The 21,486-nt window shown below is 58.1% G+C and overlaps 1 protein-coding gene across 1 annotated transcript in view; it reads right to left on the bottom strand.

The window, feature by feature from the left end:
- Positions 1–18,331, bottom strand: part of SLC9A3R2 (SLC9A3 regulator 2) — a 33,051-nt gene extending 14,720 nt beyond the window's left edge. Inside the window, exons 1-2 of the mRNA XM_032703464.1 lie at positions 18,051–18,331; positions 13,798–14,055 (exon numbers count right to left, since the gene is read on the bottom strand). Of these exons, the coding sequence (XP_032559355.1) occupies positions 13,798–14,055; positions 18,051–18,260 (468 nt within the window). The 5' untranslated portion in view covers positions 18,261–18,331. The remainder of the gene's footprint in view (positions 1–13,797; positions 14,056–18,050) is intronic.
- Between the last annotated feature and the right edge of the window lie 3,155 nt (positions 18,332–21,486).

The raw sequence follows: 21,486 nt of genomic DNA, 5'->3' as shown, positions 1-21,486 counted from the left end.
CAGGGGCACCCTCCCTTGGCAGTACTGGTTATGCTGGGAGCTGAGCCGAGCCTTGGGCAAGCTTTAACTGCCAGCATTATTACCACAGTTTTGTTGGAACCTCAAAGGCTGCTGCCTTTGCTCGGATTTAGGGATGCACTTAACTTCAAGCAGATGTTTGTCACCCTCATCCGGGGAGGGGAGAGGTGAAAACCCGCTGTCTTCCACATTGCAAAGGTGAGGAAAGCTGGGAGAAGCAGGAGCCCCCACCATGGCTGCCAGCAGCACCCACAACCCTGCTTGCCATGAGAACCAGGCAGCTTTGGGATCGTGCCACGGCTGGAGCAGGATTGTTGCCTCCATTCACTGCCTGCTCCAGCAGGGCTGGGTTTCATTCCCCTTCCCCCAGGAATGACTCAAGTTTTCCCATTAAAGCAGCACCAGAAAGGGGGCTATTGTAGCCCTGCATCCCCTGGGGCCAGAGGCCCTCGGTGACACTTTGGGGTGGGGGGGGACACACAGCTGACAGCAAATATCAAAGGAGCCTCGAAACCCATCTGGAGAGTGGGACCAAGGGCTGGCAGCGCTGCGAGGGGCAGGCACAGCACCCCCAGGTCTGCACTGTGGGGCGAGGACACGGCAGCTCTCCCACCATCCCCACTGCTGGGAAAAGCAGAGCAAGGATGCTCCCGGGGCTCCCCAACCCCCACACAGTCCTCAGCTCCTCCCCGGGATGCTGGGTTGCGGCCCCCCCCCCCCCCCCCGGCTGCTGGGAAGGGCTCGGGACTCGTTCCCTCCCTCCCTCCCTCCCTCCCTCCCCCCGTGTCCCTCTGGCCGCACACGTCTCCCCCGGCTCCATCCCCCGGCTCCATCCCCCGGCTCCATCCCCCGGCTCCATCCCCCGGCTCCATCCCCCGGCTCCATCCCCCGGCTCCATCCCCCGGCTCGGAGTCAGCCAGCGTCAGGGCGGCTCAAACTCCAGATGTTGGTGAAGTGCTATAAATAACGGAGGGGGAGGGGGAGACGGGGCTGGGGGGACGCCAGACCCACCGAACCACAAGCAGATGTTCCCCTTCCCTGCGGGGCCAGAGCCGGGACTGGGGAGAAAGGTGGCAGTTCCAGCACCCAGAGACCCCCTGGCACTGGCAAAAGTGGGTAATTCACAGGTTTTCCGCCAGCCAGGTCAGGAATAAATCCTCGGGCAGGACCAGTAAACAACCTGCTTCCATTTTTATACAGCCACAACTCTAATTAGCACCCACCCCATTCCCGAGGTGTTTCGGCTCCGACACCAGCGGTCAAAGGAGGAAAATCCCACATCATTCCTCCAATGCAGACCTGACAGCCCAGAGACACTCACTGTAAACTCCTTCCCAGCATCTCCCAAGCAGGAGTGCAGCCACCTCCACATCCCTACAGCCAGGAGAAAGTTTTGGGTGCTCCCAGGGACAAACGGGGACTGCAGAGTGTCCAAAGTCATCGCTGTCCCGAGAGAAGAGGATGGGCACAAACACAGCTGAGCTGCCTCCAAATAGCTTTTTCCAGAGTCTAAAGCCAGCAGAGTTACCTTAACTATCACGAGGAGGAGAGGGGGGTGTTGCAGGGTCCTGATGGTGATGGCACAAACTGTGCCACCGTGTCACAGCTCTGTGCCAGCACCAGGCACTTTGCCTGCCCATCCCCAACACAGCTCTGGGCTGTTGTAGCTTATTAATATCTCTTCCATTATTCAAATTGCTCCAATTATTTGAATTGTTCCAGCTGGGTCTGAGTGATAGAAACATCAAAAGAAAAAAATCGTGTATTTTTTTTAAGGGCAGCAGACACAGATTTGTGCCGTTTTCCCAGCAGTGCTCCCCCAGCACCCTCCCACCAGCCTGGGGGGCTCTGCCAGGCACTGGAGCTGTGCCTGGGGGGCTGTACCAGCACATACACCCAACACCCTTTGGATGCATCCCAGCCTTTGGGCCCTGCTGCTTTCTCTGCCAACAGGCAGCACAAAGGGAGCGAGCGGGAATGGCAGGAGGGCAATTCCAGTTAGCAGCAGAACATGCCCAGTCACGGGTCCCTGCAGGACCCATGGCCAAGCTGCAGCTGAGGGGACAACTTGGATATTTCAGGGAGTCTCCAGTCCCTGCTGGGGCTGCTGTGATGGATGGAAGCACCAAGTCAGGCTGGTCAGGGTGACACCAGGTCCCTGCTCTGCCCCTAGTCGAGCCCGACAACAGTCACTCTGAGGAGGAGAAGAGGGATCCACCATTCCATGGAAACCCCATGCCTGCAGTATGGCTCCTTCCAGCCCTGGAGGGGAAGGATGATGCCCACAGTGGGTCCTGAGCCTCAGTAGGGACCCAACTGAACCCAAGGACACCCACCCTGAGCCCTGCAGCCCTTTTGGACACAGCAGAGGGGACAGCCCCTTCCAGGGTGGTGCAAAATCAGTCACACAAAATTACTGAGATCTTTCACCACACCCTGGCAGTGCAGCAGCAGCAAGAAGGGGTTTGCACCTCCCTGTGCCCTGCACCAGAGCATCCAGGTCATCCCAATCCCACGTGCCCCAGTCCTTTCCAGGTGCTGTGGGATAAAAATCCCTCAGGTACCTGCACCCTGCCAGAGCTGTGCCCCAGGCACAACCAAAGGGCTGTTATCCCAGCAAACTGCCAGGCAGAAGAAAACAAGAGCAGGAAGGATGTGGAGGGTGGGGAGGATGCCCGATGTCCAGCCCAGGGTGACAGTGCCTGCCAGGCTGGGTGGCCCCACTCCCACTCTGGTACCCACAGGGTGATGGGAACAGCAGCTCCCTCACAGCTCCCATCAGGGCTTCACCTCCAAACAATCCCCTGCCAAAGAAACCAGAGCTTGACCTTTGCTGCTGCCGCTGCCCTAAGGCGAGGGGTAAGCCTGGATTTGCCCCTCTCCCAAATCCCGGGCACTGAACCGGAGCATTACAGAAATCCCTGAGCACAAAGGGGCCTCTCAGGAGAGGGGCTGTGGCCAGGCCATGTCCTGCTCAGGCCCACGTGTCCCCAGTGGGGACAACCCCAGGTGAGACCCCGATGGGTACATCCCCACTGTGGGAACACCAGCCCAGTCCAGCTCCGTGGGGTCCAGCTGATCCCCCCAGCAGCACTGACTCCAACTGAGCTGTCCTGGCCATTCCCTGGCAATCCCACAGCTGGGGAATTTCTCAGCCACAAGCTGCGGGAAGCAGCATTTTTTCCCCTCTTTGCTGGCGTTTGAGCAGACTCAGACAGCGAAGGCACCCACGCTCTTCCCCCCGGGCAGGGCTGGAGCCAGGAACAGCAGCACAGGCTTGGCTGGAGCAGGGAGCAGCTGGCCCAGCCCAGGGAGAGACTGGGAGGAGGGAAGGAGGCTGGAGGAGACCGAAACCGCCACGTGCACGTGTTTTTGTTGAGAGAGACAACTTTTCCAGCCCAATCTGCCAAGGGGACAAGCAGCTGGGATACCAGCAAGCTCCCCTGCTCCAGAGGGATCAGCTCCAGCACAATGTGGAGCAGCAGCATGGGTCCTGGTAGGCTGGCATTTGTCCAGGAGGAGAAACATGGGATCTCCATTCTAGATTCCAAGGGATCTCATCAGATCCAGAGGGACCTGTTTCCTAGTGGGTGGGAAAGGAGCATCAGTCACTGTGCAGAGTTCAAGCTGCTGGAACAGGGGGAAAAGTCCTTCCCACGCTCACCATGAACCCCCAGGCGAGAAGAGGGATTGCTATGGACAATGGGAAGGCAGAGGGAGATGCTGGGAATGAGCTTCCCTGATCCCACAGAGCTCCCTCCCTCCACAGGGAGCTCACATGCCCTGTCCAGCTCCACAACACCCCAAAACACAGACACAACAGCACATCTCCATGTCCTCAGCACTGCTCCAAGGACAGGTGATGGATCCCAGACAGAGCCTCCAGGTCAGGGCAGACCCCACACCCGAGTTCCCCATCGCTCCCAGCCGGGGGCTGTGCCAGAGCTGGGCACCACCACCTGCCCTTTGGACTCCCCTGCTGCCTCCAGGCCAAGCCTTGAGCAATCACCAAACACTCGTCCGTGCTGGCCCCATTCCTTGCCTTCAGTGACCCCGGTCACGAGCAGGAATCCAGTCCTACAGCTTTGTGCTCCCACGGCACTCGCTGGGCACCGGGGATGCCGAGGGAAATCCCCCCGGAGGTGGTGGGGGCTCGTGCCATGCACTGGGCACCGTGGGGAGCACCCTCCCACCCCTGAGAACACTCTGCACCCTGTTACAGGTGGGGCTCACAGGGAAAGGTATTTTCCCCAAGGGCTGAGGCTGCTCAGGCTCTGAAGTCCTGGCTTTCACCTGTGCCAAGGTTGTGGGACTTGGGGGCACCATCACAGGACCATGTACCCAACCCCAGAGCCCACCAGGACCAGCACCAACTGCTCAGACCCACAGAGAACCTGCCCTGAAAGCCTGAATTTTGGGGATGGGGTGCAATCTCACTGCCCTGCAGGAAGCTGGCTGTTAGTCAAGACATTGAACACAGAATGGGGAAAACCTCTGCACCACGGGCCAGCGAGGACACGGTTCCTGGTCCCCTCCACCCTGGAGGAAGAGGTCATGGGTGCTACACTCAGCCTTGCAGAGCCCAATAAGGCACATGCAGGGTGGGAAGGATGGCACAAGCCATTGCACTGTCCCTTTGGGGCTGGTTCTCTCTTCCTGCTCTGCCACCGAGCCCACCTTGGAGCGAGGGGCGCAGTGGACATGGGGCAGGAGCAGGACACATCTGCACCCCCTCAGCCCGGCCCCTGCCCAGGAAGGGGGAGAACAGGCACTGCTCTGTGAGTGCTGGGACCAGGGAAGTTCAATAGTTTACTCCCAATATTTGTCTTGGCCGGGCAGCACAGCTCGCTGGAGGAAATGGGGCAGGGGGAGGGCTCCAAACATCCTCTGCATTCCTTGTACTGAAAGCAAAGCCAGAGCTGTGGCACCCGTGCTCGGGGTCAACCAAATGTAAGGCCTTTTGTCTTTAGAAATCCTGCAATAAAACATCCAGGGGTGCAATTTTCCAAAAAAGCAGGAGGGACGAGGAGCCTTGGTCCCAGCCCTCAGCCTGACACACAAACTACTCCCTTCTCCCAAAAACCCACAAGCCAAAGCCTTTGCACAAAATCTGCTGACCTGGACACAGCACCCAAAGCCTCTGGCTCTGCTGGGGCTCTCCTCGACCTCCCCCTCCAAAACTCAATCCTGCTGCCACAGCCCCATTACACAACGCTGGCACCTGCTCCATCCCACGACACTGCCGGGAAACACGGGACCAAACCGAGGCCTGACGCAATCAGGGAACACCAGGGCTCATCCCACTGGGATGCTCAGCTCCTAAAACGACACATTTCAAACCCAGCTCCTTAAAAAAATGAGGTGGCCACAGAAGATGCCCCTTGCCTGGGAGCCGAGCACACTCCAGCTGCTGCTCCCAGGAGAGGGGCTGGTGCTTATCTCCAGCCCAGGAGGGCTGGGGCAGATAAGGGGGTTTGGGGGACACGGTGTGTCCCCAGGGCAGCACGGGAGGATCTCCTGTGATAACCCCGGAGGCAGCGCCGGGCTCCGCCTGCTCCGGCTGATAAACCTGGGATGGGTGTGTGGTGCCAGGCACAGCCCAGTGCCAGCTGTGAGCTCGGGGCAATCCATGCCCACGGGAAGGGCTGACGGGGAGCAGAAAGCCATGGGAAAGCAGGAACAGCCCCAGAACGGTGCTTGCAAAACCAAAAGACAGGTTTGGGCGCTTGGCAAAACCCCGTCACACTCTTCAAGGTGATTTTTATGCCCACATTCCAGCATGATACAGGGTCTCCCACGTACCCCATTCCAGCCCCCAATGCCAGCAGAGCCCTGTGCTTGTTCACAGTTGCCAGACAAGAGCAGGGAACTCTTCCAGGCAAAGCCGACTGACTACTCACCCGCTTAGAACTAATTAGGGCTTGTCTTAATTAAATCCTGCTAACCATGAACAACCCCAAGGCCAGAATTAACTGATTTACCTGGGGTGGCCTCTGGCTGCTCATGAGGGACTGCAAGCCCAGCATGAGTGAGAGCTAGTCCTGTGCTGGCCATGGTGAGGCAGGAGCTGCCAGGAACTGGGAAGAGCCCCTGGAGCCCTGTCCCAGGGCAGAGCACCATTCCCCAGGGAATGCCGGTCCAGCCGGAGGTACGGCCGCATTCCCAGGGCGGGAGCTCAGCCCGCCAAGGCTGGAGCAGAGGGATTAGCCCTCCCACCACCTTTTGTGCTGCTCGTGTCTTTAACGGGATTAGTCCCTGTAATTCCATAAGAGGGTTCAATCACACAGTGCCGGGTGAGCAGCGGGGCTCTGGCTGTGGAGGCAGCGACCCCACATCCAGCAGATGGTGATGGAGGGACCCAGGATGGCATTGGGACACCCACTCACTGCTGATCCCTGTCCTACGCCTTCCTCAAACATCCCTGGCAGCACATGGGACAGCTGGAGACTCTCCCAAGGGAAAACCCACTGCCAGGCAGTCAAACTTGTGCAGCCTGGAGAAGAGAAGGCTCCAGGGAGACCTTAGAGCCCCTTCCAGTGCCTAAAGGGGCTCCAGGAGAGCTGGAGAGGGACATGGGACAAGGGATGGAGGGACAGGACACAGGGAATGGCTTCCCACTGCCAGAGGACAGGGTTAGATGGGATACTGGAAAAAAATTCTTCCCTGTGAGAGTGGGGAGGCCCTGGCACAGGTTGCCCAGAGAAGCTGTGGCTGCTCCATCCCTGGAAGTGTCCAAGGCCAGGTTGGATGGGGCTTGGAGCAACCTGGGCTAGTGAAAGGTGTCCCTGCCCATGGCAGGGGTGGGACTGGATGGGCTTTAAGGTCCCTTCCAACCCAAACCATTCCAGGATTCTGTGTCCACAGAGCATCCCTTCACACTTCTTCAGCACCAGCACATACAGGGAACTATCTTTCTTACCTTCCCCTTGCTCATAAAACTACTTTTCACTTTGGCTTTCACACACTCATCACTACCAAACATCCACCAGCAGCTTATTGTACCTGGAAACAAATTCTTGCAAAACTTTAGCGGGAAAAGAGAGACACTGAGCCAACAAAATCCAGCCCCAGGTCTGGATATGGCCTGAACGCAGCAACGGAACCAAAACACTCAGGGGGGCCAGGCAAAAGCTGTAATGAAATTAAATTACAATATGTATCTTGCCAGAAATAATTATGTCAACAACTTGGGGTTTAATTCCTTATTTAAAGGAATAAACCTGTGGATTTGGAGAAACCCTTTACTGATTACGAGTTTGACTTTTTCTCTCTCATATCCTAACCTGGGGTCTCCCAACACCACTGCCTGTAAAAATCTCCATATCTAGAGACAAAACCAGCTCAAAACAGACCTTCGTTTCCACTCTGATCTCTTCACAGTGGTCACATCCTTCCACCTCACAGCCTTGGTCTCCCAGAGGGCAGGAACAAAGCTCACAAAGGTGATGCCACACATCAGGGCTGTGGGCAGATGGTGGTTCATGGATTAAAAGGAGCTCTTTCAAACCTTGTTTGGAAGTCAGGTGTACCTGGGCAGCAGCTGGAAGCCCTGATCCCCTCCAGCACACTTTACTCCCATTCTCCACAAGCAATACTGAAACTCCAGCACCTTTTATCCAGGTGGGAGCAGCCCCACATCCAGGGGCCGGGCAGGAGGAGGTGGGATTCACCCTGACCTGCGGCACCACCAGGGCTAGGATCAAACTCCTGGAGATGATTTATCCAGCCACACTGCACAGCAGCACTGGGACAGCCCTGGCTAAACAGCTGGGAATGTGCAGCGTGTCCCCTCCTCCACAACTCACTTGGGTCTTGGGAATAAAGAGGGAATCCAAAAAGAAAACCCAAACCCAATATTGTTTTAAGGTTTCCTCCACCACGACAAGACCACGAGCCCGACCAGGCTGGAGAAGCTCCAAGGGATGGAGGGGAGGCACAGCAGGGGCTCTGTGCAGCTGCCAGGGCACACGAGGAAGGCCCTGGTGCTGCCAGAAGATTTTTAATTTATTTGAAACCATTTAATAGTCCTTCTATTGAACAGAACCATCAGCAGCTGGCAAGGAGCCCACTCGTGAGCGGGGCTGTTATTGAACAAGGCTGCTGGAGCCAGTCCCTGCGGGCAGAGGGGGCCGGAGCGAGCTGCACTTCCAACAGCTCCCACTTAATATCAGTTTTCCAATCGTTTTGAGGGAAAGTTTTTGATTACTCGGGGATGCAGAAGGGATCAGCACCGGCTGGACCACACACAGCATCTCTCAGTGTCAGCAGCATCCCCTCCTGCAGCCGGGCACTGGGCTGGGATCAACACCCCACCTGCTCCTGCCCCCTCCCAGGGATGAGGGGGTCCCGGGGGTGACCCCACTGCCCCCTCAAAGGACCGGGTGTCCCTTGGGAGCGCGTGGCTCCGGGAACAAAGGCTCTTGGCAGGGCACAGCTCCTCCCGATGCTAATCTGCCTCTTGCCTCCCACCCGCTTTGTGTTTCACTAAAAATATCCCGGTGGAGGAAGTTTCTGCCGCGGGGTGGATGCTCTCCTCCCCGGGAGGGGCTTCCTGCGCTGCCCCGGCACGAAAATAACCCCCCAGAGCAGCCCCTTCCCCGGACCCACTGCCCTCACTGAGCCTGCACGGGCGAGCTGTGGCTGGGGACGCCTGCTCAGCCCCATCCCATCCCCACAGCCCACCCACGGCTCCAGAGCGTTTGGGGGATGGGACACAGCCACAGTCCACACAAAAGGAAGTGCTTTGCATCCAAAACCCCTTCCCACAGCACCGGGAGGATGCGAGCGTGCAGGACCTGCGGGGTGGGAAGCCAGGGCTGACCCTGCCAAGCAACACACTGGTTTATCCACCTCACAACCCCGTGGGTGAGTGTCTCGTCTTGAACCCGGATTGTATCCAGCAGGACAAGGCTCAGATCCCTGCCAGCACCTCCTCCAAGTGCTGTGGTGATGCCCAGCACACGCTGCTCATCCCAAGCCAAAGCTTCTCCGGCTGCCACATGCCCCAAGCTCCATTCCCGAGGTGCTGAGCTGGAGCTGCTCCAGAGCCCAGCCCCAGCCCAGCCCCGTGACACACGATGCCAGAGCCCGGCACCATCAATAATGCAGCAGGGTCAGCGCCGGCTTCCCCAGGCTCAGCCCAGCTGCTGCCCTGTGTTTGGGATTGAAGCACAACCCCAGATCCAAGGGATCCCTCTGCTGCTCCTTAGCTGAGCTCCCATATAAAACACCCCTCCACGAGTGCCCACTGCAGTGCCATTCCTTGGGGGAAGGCAGGGGGTCTCCAGCCCCACTGTCCTGCCCCCAGCTCCCCACAGGCATCTTCCCTTCCACACCCATCCCACCCCATGTTCTCAGCTGGGAACAGCACCCGGAGCAGCTCCACACCACGGGTGCAGAAACAGTTTGCAGAGTTCCTTTTCAAGCAGAGAAAGGCAGAGCTCACAGTGACACATCCCTGCCCTGACGGGCACACACAGCTTCCCTTCAGCTCTGCCCATCCAGACCCTCAGATTCCACAGGAATAGCTGCTGTGGGAAGGGCAGGGAACGCCACAGGGACACAGCCACAGAGCCCTGGGCTCCATGCCGGAGGGTTTCCCCACAGCAGGAACCTCACCCAGGCTGTGCCAGGGATAAGCTTTGCCATCCTCCCTGTCACCCCCTCCCGCAGGTCTGAGCCTGCCATGGGGAGTACAGGATGCTGCAGGGAAGTGCTTTAATTCAAACCATCCCCTCACTTATTTATTTTTTTTTTTAAATTGCATAATTGCTGCAGACATTTCTGCTCATGTTTGGTTTTATTACATCTTTGTGGTTATTCTACAAGCCCTAAATTTTGGGCCTCAACTGAGCTGGCAAAGCACTCCAAAAACATCTGTCCCGAGTTACTCCCCTTCCAGCGCTCCGGCAGGAGACATCACAACACCAGGGGTTTATTTGCATCAGAGAAAAGTTCTTATTCCTGACCCAAAGAAAAGAGTAAATATTTACGGCCCCAACGTCAGTGCTGGCCCCACACCTGGTCCCAACAGGCACCTGGCCACCGTCCTGCAGAGAGCAACACATCAGTCCCCAGGCACATCAGGCCAGGGCACACAGGAGCTGCCACAACCCCGTGGCACCTGAGGGACACCCATTCCTGCCAGCAGCAATCCCAAGGTGACACCGTCCCTCCCTGAGCAGGGGACAATCAACAACCAGCCGTTAATTCCCCTCCATTAAAATTCCCAGACTCAACAGGCTTAAATCCAGCAGCTACAAGACGTGGGCTTGTTCTCCAAAGGATAAACTCTGGAGAAGTTTATCCTTTGTAAAGGTTGTGAAGGTCCCTCTGCACACCCACCCCCCGCAGCCCAATTTGGCGAGACTGGAGCAGCAATGGAGGGAATTGCATGACCCCAAGTGCCTTTTGGTGGCTTTGCTGTTGTTCTTATTTCTCCTGTAAACACACCTGGAGAAAGCAGCAAGGCAAGTCCCAAGGACACCCCAAATGCGTCTCACACAGCCCGTGGGCCCTAATGGGGGTGCCAGTGATGGCACATCCCTCCCAGTGCACAGTGGGAATGGGACAGAGGAGCCACAGCTGCCTGTGAAAGTGCTGCCAGCCCTGGGCCATGACCCCTGCCCACCACGGGCACCTCTGGAGTGAGCAGCAGCACCCAGGTGAGCGCTGGCAGCACTGCCCAGTGCCACCCCTGCAGCTCACCTGCCTTGTACATTTAGCATTTCATTAACAGCCACCACTGCCCAAAGGCACCTTTGCCATTAAAGCAGCTCACACCAGGCACCCAAAGCAGCCCCTGCCATTCTGGGACCCCCCTGCTCCCCAACCCTGGACCTGCCAGGGGTGCTGGAGCCCGTCAGGGCTCCTGGAAAGCAGGAAACAGCCCAGTGGATACGAGAACACGTTGGGGACAGGGGAGTACATGGCATGGGGACATGTGCCCTGCCAGGGGACACAGCATGGGGCAGACAGCAAGCAAGCAAACCCCAAACCCCTCCCAGCCCAGCAGACACGGGTATGGGTACAGCAGGGACAGGGCAAGGCAGCCCCAGCTCCCTGTGCCACCACGGTCACACAGGGCACAAGTGGTGCTGGGGACAGCAGAGCTGTGACAGGGGCAGCCACTGGCTGCCAGCCCTGCCAACCTGTGCCCGCCCAGGGCAGGCAGCAGGATTGGAAATAGGTGCTGAATTATTCATGGCATCACCGGGTTCCTGGAGCACGAGGTCCTGGGCACCAGGTCCCTGCTGGGGTGCACAGTGACCTCCCCACCCACAGCAGAGCTTGGGGGGTCACCTCTCTTAGGAAATCAGTCTGGGACAGCATGGGGGGGCTGGCAGGGCTGTGCCCACCCCCTCCCTGCTCCATCACCCCCTGCTGCCCACCCTGCCAGCCATCCTGGGTGCCAGACTTCCCTCCTCTTTTTGTTTCAGTTGCTCCTTGCTTCAGGCTGCCCTGAACAACCCGGCCCCAAATCCAGGAAAACTCCAGCCTTTATATAAACAAATGTGCTCACAAAAATGCAGCTCCCTGGGAGCAGCCTGGAGCACCGGCCCATGTTCCCACAGGGGCAGGCTGGGGCCACAGGTCTGCAGGGGGGAGGGAGCTGCATTTTCTCCTCCTTCACTAAACGCCTCCAGGGCAGCTCACAAAAGCCCTAAATCTGGCTGGGGACAAATTCCAGTTGCCACAGCCCCACTGCAGGGGCTGAAATCTCCTCAAGTCCTCCCACACTTGGGAGCTGCACATCCCAGTGCCTGTGATCTGCAGGAGTAGGATGGGGCTCAAACTGCCCCATGGATGGACAGCACTGGGGGGACGAGCACGGCAGAAACTGGGGTCAGCCACCCTATGTCCACCACCCCCTGGCCTCCAGCTGCTTTAGGACACAGAAAGAGGGACATGTCCCCCAGACCAAGAGCCTGGAGCAGGTTTTACCACCTTGAAGCGAGCAGGACTGCACGGCACGGGAGCAGGGTCAGCTCCTGCTGCTCCCCTGACCTCACACCGGGGTCACACACTCCAGCACGGACAAGTGACCTTGGCCAGGGGAGCTGGCAGGGCTCAGCTCTCAAGGGCTGCCAAGGCAGGAGCAAACCAGCTGCTGACCCAAGGCTCTGTGAGTGCCCGACATGCTCAGCAGCCCGTCCCCAACCCCACACAGGGGACGTCATTCCTGGAGTCAGTTCCTTTTGTCCAGCTCAGGCTACACCAAAATCAGCTCTGTCTCTGGCACATCAAGCACTGAATGCCCAGGCAAAGCCCCCACCAAGCCCCTAGTCCCTCTGATGGGGACATGGGGGTTTTTCCCCACTCACACCCAGCCCTGCTCAGCTCTCCCTGTCCCACCCTCTCCTTGGAGGAGCCGAAACCCAAAGGCCGGAAGGGACCGTCCTGTTCCCCTGGCCTGACTTCCCGTCAGAACACACTCTTGGATCCCGACCAGCACAAGAAACAGAGACAGGAGAGGAAATCCCCAGTTTGGAAAGCCACCCCCAACCATGCACAGCAAACCCCCACCTTGGGAATGTCAGCCATCCCAGGGGTGCACCAACCCCCCGCAGAAACACACCCATCGTCGTCACACAGACCTTCCAACAGCTTCAAATGATGCAATAAATACAAAAAAATCAAATACTGCCTCCAATCCTGCCCTGTCAGGGAAGGGCAACCCTCCTCTGCAAGTTCCCAAACAGCTCCAGAGGGAAGAACCATGGGGTGAGAGCCCCTCATTATCACTGGGATGCTCACACCTCACACCAGCATCACCCCTTATCTGCACAGGGGGATTTCTCCATGGAGGGCTCCCAAGGACATGACGCTTTTGACTTTCCCACTGATCTCCTCCCAGCAGCCCAATGGGGCCAGCACTCAGCCCCCAGCCCCACTCTGAGGGAACAGAGACCAGACAGCCCCTGCAAGGCCCCCAGGGAGGAGGAGGAAGATGATGAGGAGGAGTGGGGGGACACCCATGGCAGCTCCGTGCTGGAGGAGGTCATTGAGCACCAGTGGCAGCACAGAGCAGTGAGCACAGGAGGGGACAGCGCAGGGACATGGAAGAGAAGGGGACAGATGGCTGTGGAGCAGTGCCAGAGTCACTGGCTTGGCTGTGCAACGCCCACATGGCTCCTGTCACATTCCCACCTGGAGCAGGGGCAGCCTGGAGCAAGCCCTGCTATCTGCAGAGCACAACCCTGCGCCGTCCCCGCCAGCCCCAGCAGCCGTGGAAACTCGACATTTTCCATCCCGAATTCTTTCCCCTTTGGAAAGGAGTTTACCAATAAAAGGCACAGTCCAGACCCAGGCCACTTAAAAAGAGCTAAATTTCCTTCCTATTTCAGCAAAAAGCTGAGAATATGCTTGTCCCAGATGTTCCCTCCCTCCTGCAAATAATGGAGGGGAGAGAAGCTCATTCAGAGCTGCAGCTTTGCCATGTCCCTGCTCCGAGCCGCCTGTCCCGGGGCCAGGAAAGGTCCAGGCTGGGACACCGACCACGGCTGAGGCACTGTGGGGTCACTGATCCCCAGGGCTGACAACCCAGGGACACCCTCGGGGGGCACTCAAGGGGAGGGAGCCGTGCAGCCCCCAGCAGCCAACACTGCCTGGAGCAAGAGCAAAGGAGTCCAAAGTGCAGCTCGGGACACAGCGGGGTCCCCGAGCCTACAGCCACACACAGGAGGTTTTACTCCAACAGGACAAGCCGTGCTCACAGAGGAAGGTGCTCCCAGGGGGGCTCACACCCCGCTCCCCACCCCTGCCCCACCCCGCCCTCACCTTCCTGCTGCCATGCGAGGAGAAGCTGTGGGAATGCCGCTGGAGGCTGCCCCCGCTCAGATCCAGCTGCGGCTTCCAGACCTCCCCGTTGTCGCTGCCCAGGGCCTTGGAGGGCGAGACGTTGGAGCTGAGCAGGATCCCGTTGTGCACCATGTCCTCGGTGCAGGTCAGGCGCAGGCTGCACAGGTACTCGTCCGTCTCCTTGTCCACCACCAGCAGGCGCGTCTCCGTCTCCACGGCTTTGATGCGCTGCACGACCTGGGAAGGACAGGGACAGCTGAGCAGGAACACAGGGAACTCTCAGGGGTGGCAGGAGCTGGACCCAAGGGCCATCAGCTCTCCCCCACTCTCCTGCAGCTCCGGTCTGGGTGAAGGTTTGCTGTCACTTCCAGCCATCACCGATGGGGGAGAAGGGCCGAGCAGGGCTTTGGGAGATGCCCAGGACGGAGCCTGCAGCCCTGGGTGATGATGATGGTGGCTCTTTCAGCCCGTTCCCTGCAGCCACACAGCAGCAGAGATCACCCACCCCGACCCTGGGTGGTTTTAGGAAGGAAACAGCCCAATCCATGCATCCATCCCCCATCTGTGCTACGGACCAGCAGAGATAAGGGAAGACAGTGCTCTGGGAGCAGGACATGGGCCCATCCCCACCAGGATCCAGCTCCAGGCATATTGAATGGGGACACTGTCCTGCTCTGCCTGGCTCCTTCGAACAGATCAGTGACTGGCAGAAGCTCCAACAGGCACTTGTGGTGCCAGCATGGTGGGGAGAGCCAGGAGGAGCTGATCCCACAGCCAGGCAGGGGGTTAGATCCCACCAGCATGGGCTGAGATGGAAACAGGGCAAATCCAGGACATCCACAGGAGCAGGGCAAAGGGAAACCACTTCCAAACTCTCTGCTGGCAGCCACTGAGGGCACCCCCTCCCTGCACAGGCCTTCATCCGAGGAGGAGGAGGGGTGGTATTGCTGGCAGTGCTGTTTGGCCACCACCCGCAGCCATGGGGTGGCCCTGAACACCTCACACATGCTGGGCACCCCCCAAAAGCAACACTGGGCTCTTTGCAGGGCCCCTGCTCTGATCTAGGTCACACCAGCCAGACACACCGCAACCGCCAAGGTTAGAGCGACAAACGAGCCTAATGCGCAATTAGCCGGCGTTTATTTACTCCCTGCGAGCGCCACTCAAGGTCAACAGAGCCCGGATCTGCAAAGGAGGAAAAGAAACCAACCCCCAAGAAATTTATAGGCTGCAGACAAGGCTGCTTGTCCTGAACCAAGCCACCCACTGCAGCTCCATCTCCGTGTGCCGTGCCGGGTGGTTGTGACTGCAGCTCCCACCCGTAACCAGCCCGAACCGTGCTGATCCGTCAGGCCCCAGAAAATCCATCTGCTCCCGTTCAGATCCATTTACACCTGACATCAGATGGTGCTGCTGACACCGGCAATGCCTGTGCAGGGACACTTCTCCCAGAGGGGACCTGGCAGCAGCAGCCAACACGCGGCAGCAGGGACACAGATGGGGAACGCACTGGTCCTGCACAGTGATGATCTCCAGACCCCACAGTTTGGATGCGCCAGGCAGGGAATCACAGTTGCCCCATAGACCCCAACGACACTCAGAGGCACCACAGAAGGGTCCCAACCCAGCGGGGAGCTGTGCCAGGATCACCCAGCACCGAGTTCCCCAACAAGCCACGGCGAGAGCAGCGCTGGAGCAGATGGAGCAAGCGTTTCCCGAGTCCCCCTGAGCCAGGCAGGGATGGAGAGCGGCACAGAGCAGCCCCTCGCCATGAGCAGAAGGGGCTTTCTGTGACAAGCCCCCCAAGGCAGCAAGTCTCTCTGGGGACAGAGCAGTGAGGTGGGAGGCAAAGCAGCAGCGGGGCCCCGACAAGGTCCTGCCCAGCACCGTACCCGCTTCCGAGCCATGCTCACAGCCCCGAGCCCACGGCGCTTCTGGAGACACCACAGCCTCCCCTGAGCATCTGGTGCCTCGGGACCTTCTCAGCACCGGTCCCAGCCCCATGATTTCCGCAGCTCCACCCAAACAGACTTTCACCCCTGGCGACACCAGAACCAGCCCGGCAGAGCCGGCCGGGGCCCTTCCACCCTTGCCAAACAACAGCCGCCCAGGAAGGGGACTCACGATGCCACTGGGAGCAGCTCCAAAAGGGGTGCCTGTGCCCTGTTCCATGGTGCCAGGCTCCGCAGGGACCGGGAGGCCTTCCTTGCTCCGGGCACAGCAGGAGGGCAGGAGCCACAGCTCTGCCCCGTGCCCGCACTGCCAACAGAGCGAGGAACCCGGGAGCCAGGATGCAATTTTGCATCCAAGACATGAAATGCCCTGAGAACACGTTCTGCCTTCGCTCCTTGGGTAAGGCCAGGAAAAAACAGAGAACAAAGACACAAATGCTGCCAGCTTCAGCTGGAAACACAGTTACACCCAAACAGCAAGGCCTTGTTTGCTGCAGGCTCCGTCCCGATGCACACGGAGAAGTGTTACTTGTTCAAGGTTGGGGAAGGAGCAGCGCAAGGAGAAGCCACGGTGAACCAGCTGCTCCAACCCATCGGCAGGACCTGGTGTGTGACCCAGCACAGCATCACCCTTCCCATGGTCCATCAGTGCTGGGTAGTTTTGGGGGAAGGAAGAGGTTCTTGTGGTATTGAGGCAGCAGAAAGAGATTCCCAGAGCAGGCAGGGCTGCTCCTGCTCCCACCACTTGCATGCTCATAGGTCCCAATGCTATAGCAGCAGGAGCACAGCACAGCATCAAGCTCTTCAACACCCTGGATGGGACAACCCATCCCAATCACTGCTCTGCAGTGGGGAGTGAGTGCCAGAGCTCCATCCTGCATTCACAAGCACCAGGGCTCCCTCCTGCCTCTGCAAGCGCCAGGGCTCCATCCGGCCTCCAGCAGCAAAAAAATGGAAGAAAGACATTTCTCCCATTTCACTCAACCTACTGGGCAGCCCCAGCACGTTTCAAAGGCACAGCTGCTGTCCCTGCTATCACCCATCCCCAGCAGCCCAGCTCCAGCAGGGAGTTCCGATGGCTTCCAAGGCACCACAGGAACACAGCTCTCCTTCCTGCCCAGCCAGATCAAAGATGGGGATCCTCCTTCAAGGGGTTTGAAATCACATTCAGGACAAACATTAACTTTCACACAGCTGGCTCAGATCATCAAAACAAGCTCAATTAGCCACCAAACCCCACCAAGCTCACAGAAAGGAGTCCATGAGGCTTTACTGGAGGCTCAGCCTCACCTTCAGCACATCAACATCCACACCTGGTGGGTGAAGCCTGGGAAGCCACAACCCCCCAAAGCTCTGCAGTGCCGAGGCACATCCCTGCTCTGCCCCAGTGCAGCGCTGGCAGCAGGGCTCACCATGTGTTTTGAGTTACTAAAGCACTAAACCCCGCAGAGTCCCATGAGCCACGAGGCAAACTGTGCCCCTGCCAGGCTCCGAGTGTCCCCGGGACTGGAGCTGCTTGAACCTCATTGCTTGTTTGTTTAGATGAAACTGTTTGACAAATACAAGCTTCGGTTTTGTAAGCAGAAAATGACACGGCCTGAAACAGCTTCTGTTGGAGAGCTAAGAAACAGCTCCCTTGGACCCCCCCAGCCACGGCCGTGGGCAGGAACAGCCATGGCTCCCCTCCGAGCCCTATCACACTCCGGCCAGCAAAACTGCTCAACATCTGCAGAGCTTTATCAGGAGATTTTAAGGCATCCTCGTACACTCCGGGCTGCACAAGCAGGAGCAGCTCGCCAAAAGCAGCCAAGAAAACCCACAGCAGAGCCGGAAATAAAGCCCGGGTCTCCCCATTCCTTTCCACCACAGATTGCATAACGCGGCGGAGCCCTGCCCAGCCCCAAACACCTTCGGCTTTCCCACCTTGACACGATTACAGCAGCCTGTCCCCCGCAGGGAGACACCGCACCGCCCACTGTCCGCACGGGAACCGACCGTCCCGGGGCACACAAAGCCCCGGAACCCTGGACGGGATCCAGGGGGTCACCCACCCCATCTCTGCACCCACCAGCATTGCCCGGACCAGGGGTGCTCCGGCAGAGATATTTTGGGTGAAAACACCCCTTTAGCCCGCTGCAGGGAGGCTGGAGCCGGGCAGAGCCGAGCCGCCGGGGCGGCCGGAGCCCGGGCGCTCAGCCCGGGGTGCCGCGGTGGCTGCCCCCGTTGTCCCCCCCCGCCCGTCCCCGCTGTCCTCCCGCCCGTCCCGGGCCCTGCCCTCACCTGGTGATGTGTCTCCTGCTCCACGTTGAGCCCGTTCACCTCCACGACGCGGTCCCCGGCGCGCAGCCCCGCGGCCTCGGCGGGCGAGCCGGGCTCCACTTTGCGGATGAACTGGCCGCTCTTGCCCTTCTCGCCGTGCAGGTGGAAGCCGTAGCCGCTCTCCCCCTTCAGCATTCGGCACAGCCGCGGCTTCAGCTGGTCCTTGGCCATGGCCGGCGGCGGAGCGGCGGTGGCGGGAGGGCGGGCGGGCGCGGGGCCGCTTTTATGGGCGGCCCGGGGCGGGCGCGGAGGGGCGGGTCGGGGTCGGGGCCGGGGACGGGGCCGGGGCTGGGGCCGGGGCTGGAGCTGCGGCTGCGGCCGGCGCTGGGAGCGGGGCAGGAGCCGGGGCAGGAGCCGGGGCCGGGGCGATGCGCAGCTCGGCCATGCTGCGCTGCCCCGCGGCACCGGGAGCGCGGCGGGCGGGGATGGGGCCGGGCCGGGAGGGGACGGGGCGGAGCCGCAGCGAGGGACGGGACGGGGCGGGCGAAGTCGGGACCGGGACCGGGACCGGGACTGGGACAGGCATCGGCACCGACATCAGCATCGGCGTCAGCATCGGCACCAGAACTGGCACCGGCACCGACACCAATGTGGCTGATGGAACCCCGGGGCCAAAATCCTTCCAGCAAATGAGCCATATGGTTGGATCCCGTGGTCAGGTTACCCAGAGCAGCTGTGGCTGCCCCATCCCTGCAAGTGTCCAAGGCCAGGCTGGACGGGGCTTGGAGCAACCTGGGATAGTGGAAGGTGTCCCTGCCCATGGCAGGGGGTGAGACTGCATGGTTTGAAGGTTTCTTCCAATCCAAACCATTCCAGGATTTGATGATTCCTGGTGGGAAAGGGTTCACACTACATCCCAGGTGCCCCTTGGAGAGGCCATCCAGGTTTCACCCAGATTGAGCTTGTTTTGGTGAAACATGGAGATCCTCATCTCCACCTTTTTGCATTCCTGGTCTTCATTTCTTTGAAATCTGTTACAAGGAGGACATGAGGCAGATTGCCTATCACAGTGTTGGCATTGCACGTCAAATTCCTTTGCCACAGGTTTCCTGGCCTTCCTCTGCGGTGTTTCTCCTTCCTCAACAGCTTTCCTACCAGATTTTATAGAGCTGAAGCAAACACTGCAGCCAGCTGGAGGCTGTAAATAAAAGACTCCAGAAAAGAATATTGATTCACTTTTAATCTGTGGTTTGCTTAAAAAAACTCTGCCTCCACTGCAGTCATACATAAAGTCACTCTTCAAAAGAAAGACTCTTGAACCAAAAAGATGGTTGGAGAGTCTATGCTGGAAAATCATGACGTTAGTTATCTCTGTCAGCTCTTCCCACCTCATTCCCTGGAGGCAATGTGGCCATTTGGGTGCTGCAGACAAGGAGAGAGCCCAGTGTGGCTCTGGCTGGGTGGGGGGCACGGGCCCCTGTGGGGACAGGGTGTTGTCCCTTCAGGTGTCTGTCACCCTCAGCCAAGGGGGGGCTCAGCCGCAGGCTCAGCTCCGGCTCCAGGTGCAGTTTGTGCTATGAGGTCCCACCAGACAGGACGCTCTGGTCCCACCAGGGAGGATGTGATGTCTCACCAAAGGAGGATGTTTTAAGAGCAGGTCCCACCAGGGAGGATGTGATGCCTCACCAAGGAGGATGCTTTGGTCCCACCATGACGATGTTCTGGTCCCACAGAGGCTCCTTCGCTCCCTGTGGTGCCACAGAAAATCTTGGGTGACAGGAGAAGAGGCTGGAGAGCTGAGAAGCTCAGAGCCTGCTTTATTTGCTGTACAACACAAGTGCTCCCTTGAGCCTCTTTGTGGAGTCCTGAAGCTTTTTATCGGGCTAGAGGAGTGCGAATAATTGATTTTTCCACTCACTGGCTAAACCAAAAAACTGGAGGGAGCGGGGGAGGAGAAGGAATTGTTTCAAGTTTATTTGAACTAAAAAGTTTTTCTTTTGATTCGGTGCAATAAAAACACGGTGGAGAAAATCTTTTGGGTGGTCAGACTGAATCTTTTAACCCTTTTGAATGTCTTTTAAAAAGCACTGGGAGGTTGCAAAACAAAATAAAAAGGAGAAAACGTTTCAAAAAGGAAGAAAAGGGTTGTTTGAATTTTTAAAAAATGCTCTTTTTTTTGGGGCACAAAAATTTTTTCAAGCATGACTTGGATTTATTGATTTTTTTTCAACCTCAGTGTTCCCAAAAGGCATTTTTTCCCCAAAAAGCCATCGATTTCTTGTAGGGAATGTAGGGAACTTGGTAGAGCCCTGACTCAGCACTGGATTTTTGCCTGCTCATAGTCACACACCTTGTGAGCCTAAAATGGAGCATTTATTTCATGATCCCTCTCCTTTGGGGACTGTGGTTGTGCCTCTGGTGCCCAGCTGGGCTGTCCTGCCTGTCCTGGGTGCATCCTTTGGCATGGACATGGTTCCAGGGAAATGCTGCATTTTTTCACTGCAGCTGATGGAGAAGGAACTGGAAATTACATGAAAACATGTTGTGCAAAGGTGTATCCTCAGATGGTACAAAATCCCTTTAGTTCTTACCATCCTGCCATTTCCCATCCGTGTCTTGTAGGAAAGAAAAAAGGAGAGAGCACAGAGAGCTCTGGAATAACAGAGCCCTGGTTAAATCCAGCAGGTACTGCACAGGCAACATTTTCCAATTTACATTTCTGTGGGTTTTGATTTGAGCACATATTTAAGCCTGAGTTGGGCTGGCCTGGAGGTGGAGGAAGTTCAGGGCCCTGTGAGCTCACTGGCTTGGAAGGGTTTGAAGCTCTTTTTGGTTGACATCTGCTTCCAGTTCCTTCCCTGCACTTGGCTGAGCAGTGGCAGAGAATTGCACCTGTGGCCCAACGGTTCTTTGGTTCAAGAGTCTTTCTTTTGAAGAGTGACTTTATGGATGACTGCAGTGCAGGTAATGTTTTTTTCAGTTGCACCTGTTTGCTTTAGGCTTGATCCTGTGGCATCACTAATGCAAAATGCAGATGCTGTGAGGACTTTCACAGTTACAGAAATCAGAGTCACCCTTCAGGCTCCCTGGTGTGTCAGAGTGGGGATTTTGGGAGCCCACAAAGTCCATCTTGATTCAGAAACCAGGAAAACCTCGGCTGGTCTCCCAGGTCTGCTCAGTCTGGCTTGTTCCTGAGGCAGTGGACAGGTGAGGAGCTCTCTGAGGAGGAGGATGGTCCATCATGGAGTTGCTGGGCTGTGCTGCTGCTTCCAAAGGAATGGGAGGTTTCACACCTGCCTTTGGGCCTCTTCTGCCAGAGAGGACACATGTTTCCAAGACTCCAGGGGCTCTGTGTCCCACTCGTGGCCCCACACTGTGCCTGTTGGATGGTTTGGGGCAGATCCTGTGCCTTCTCCTTTCCCCTTCTCCCAGATCCACTCCTGCAATGTGGGTCGCT

The sequence above is a fragment of the Chiroxiphia lanceolata genome, chromosome 16, assembly GCF_009829145.1.
Source record: "Chiroxiphia lanceolata isolate bChiLan1 chromosome 16, bChiLan1.pri, whole genome shotgun sequence".
Taxonomy (NCBI): Eukaryota; Metazoa; Chordata; class Aves; order Passeriformes; family Pipridae; genus Chiroxiphia; species Chiroxiphia lanceolata.
This window is presented reverse-complemented; position numbering and strand designations above follow the sequence as displayed.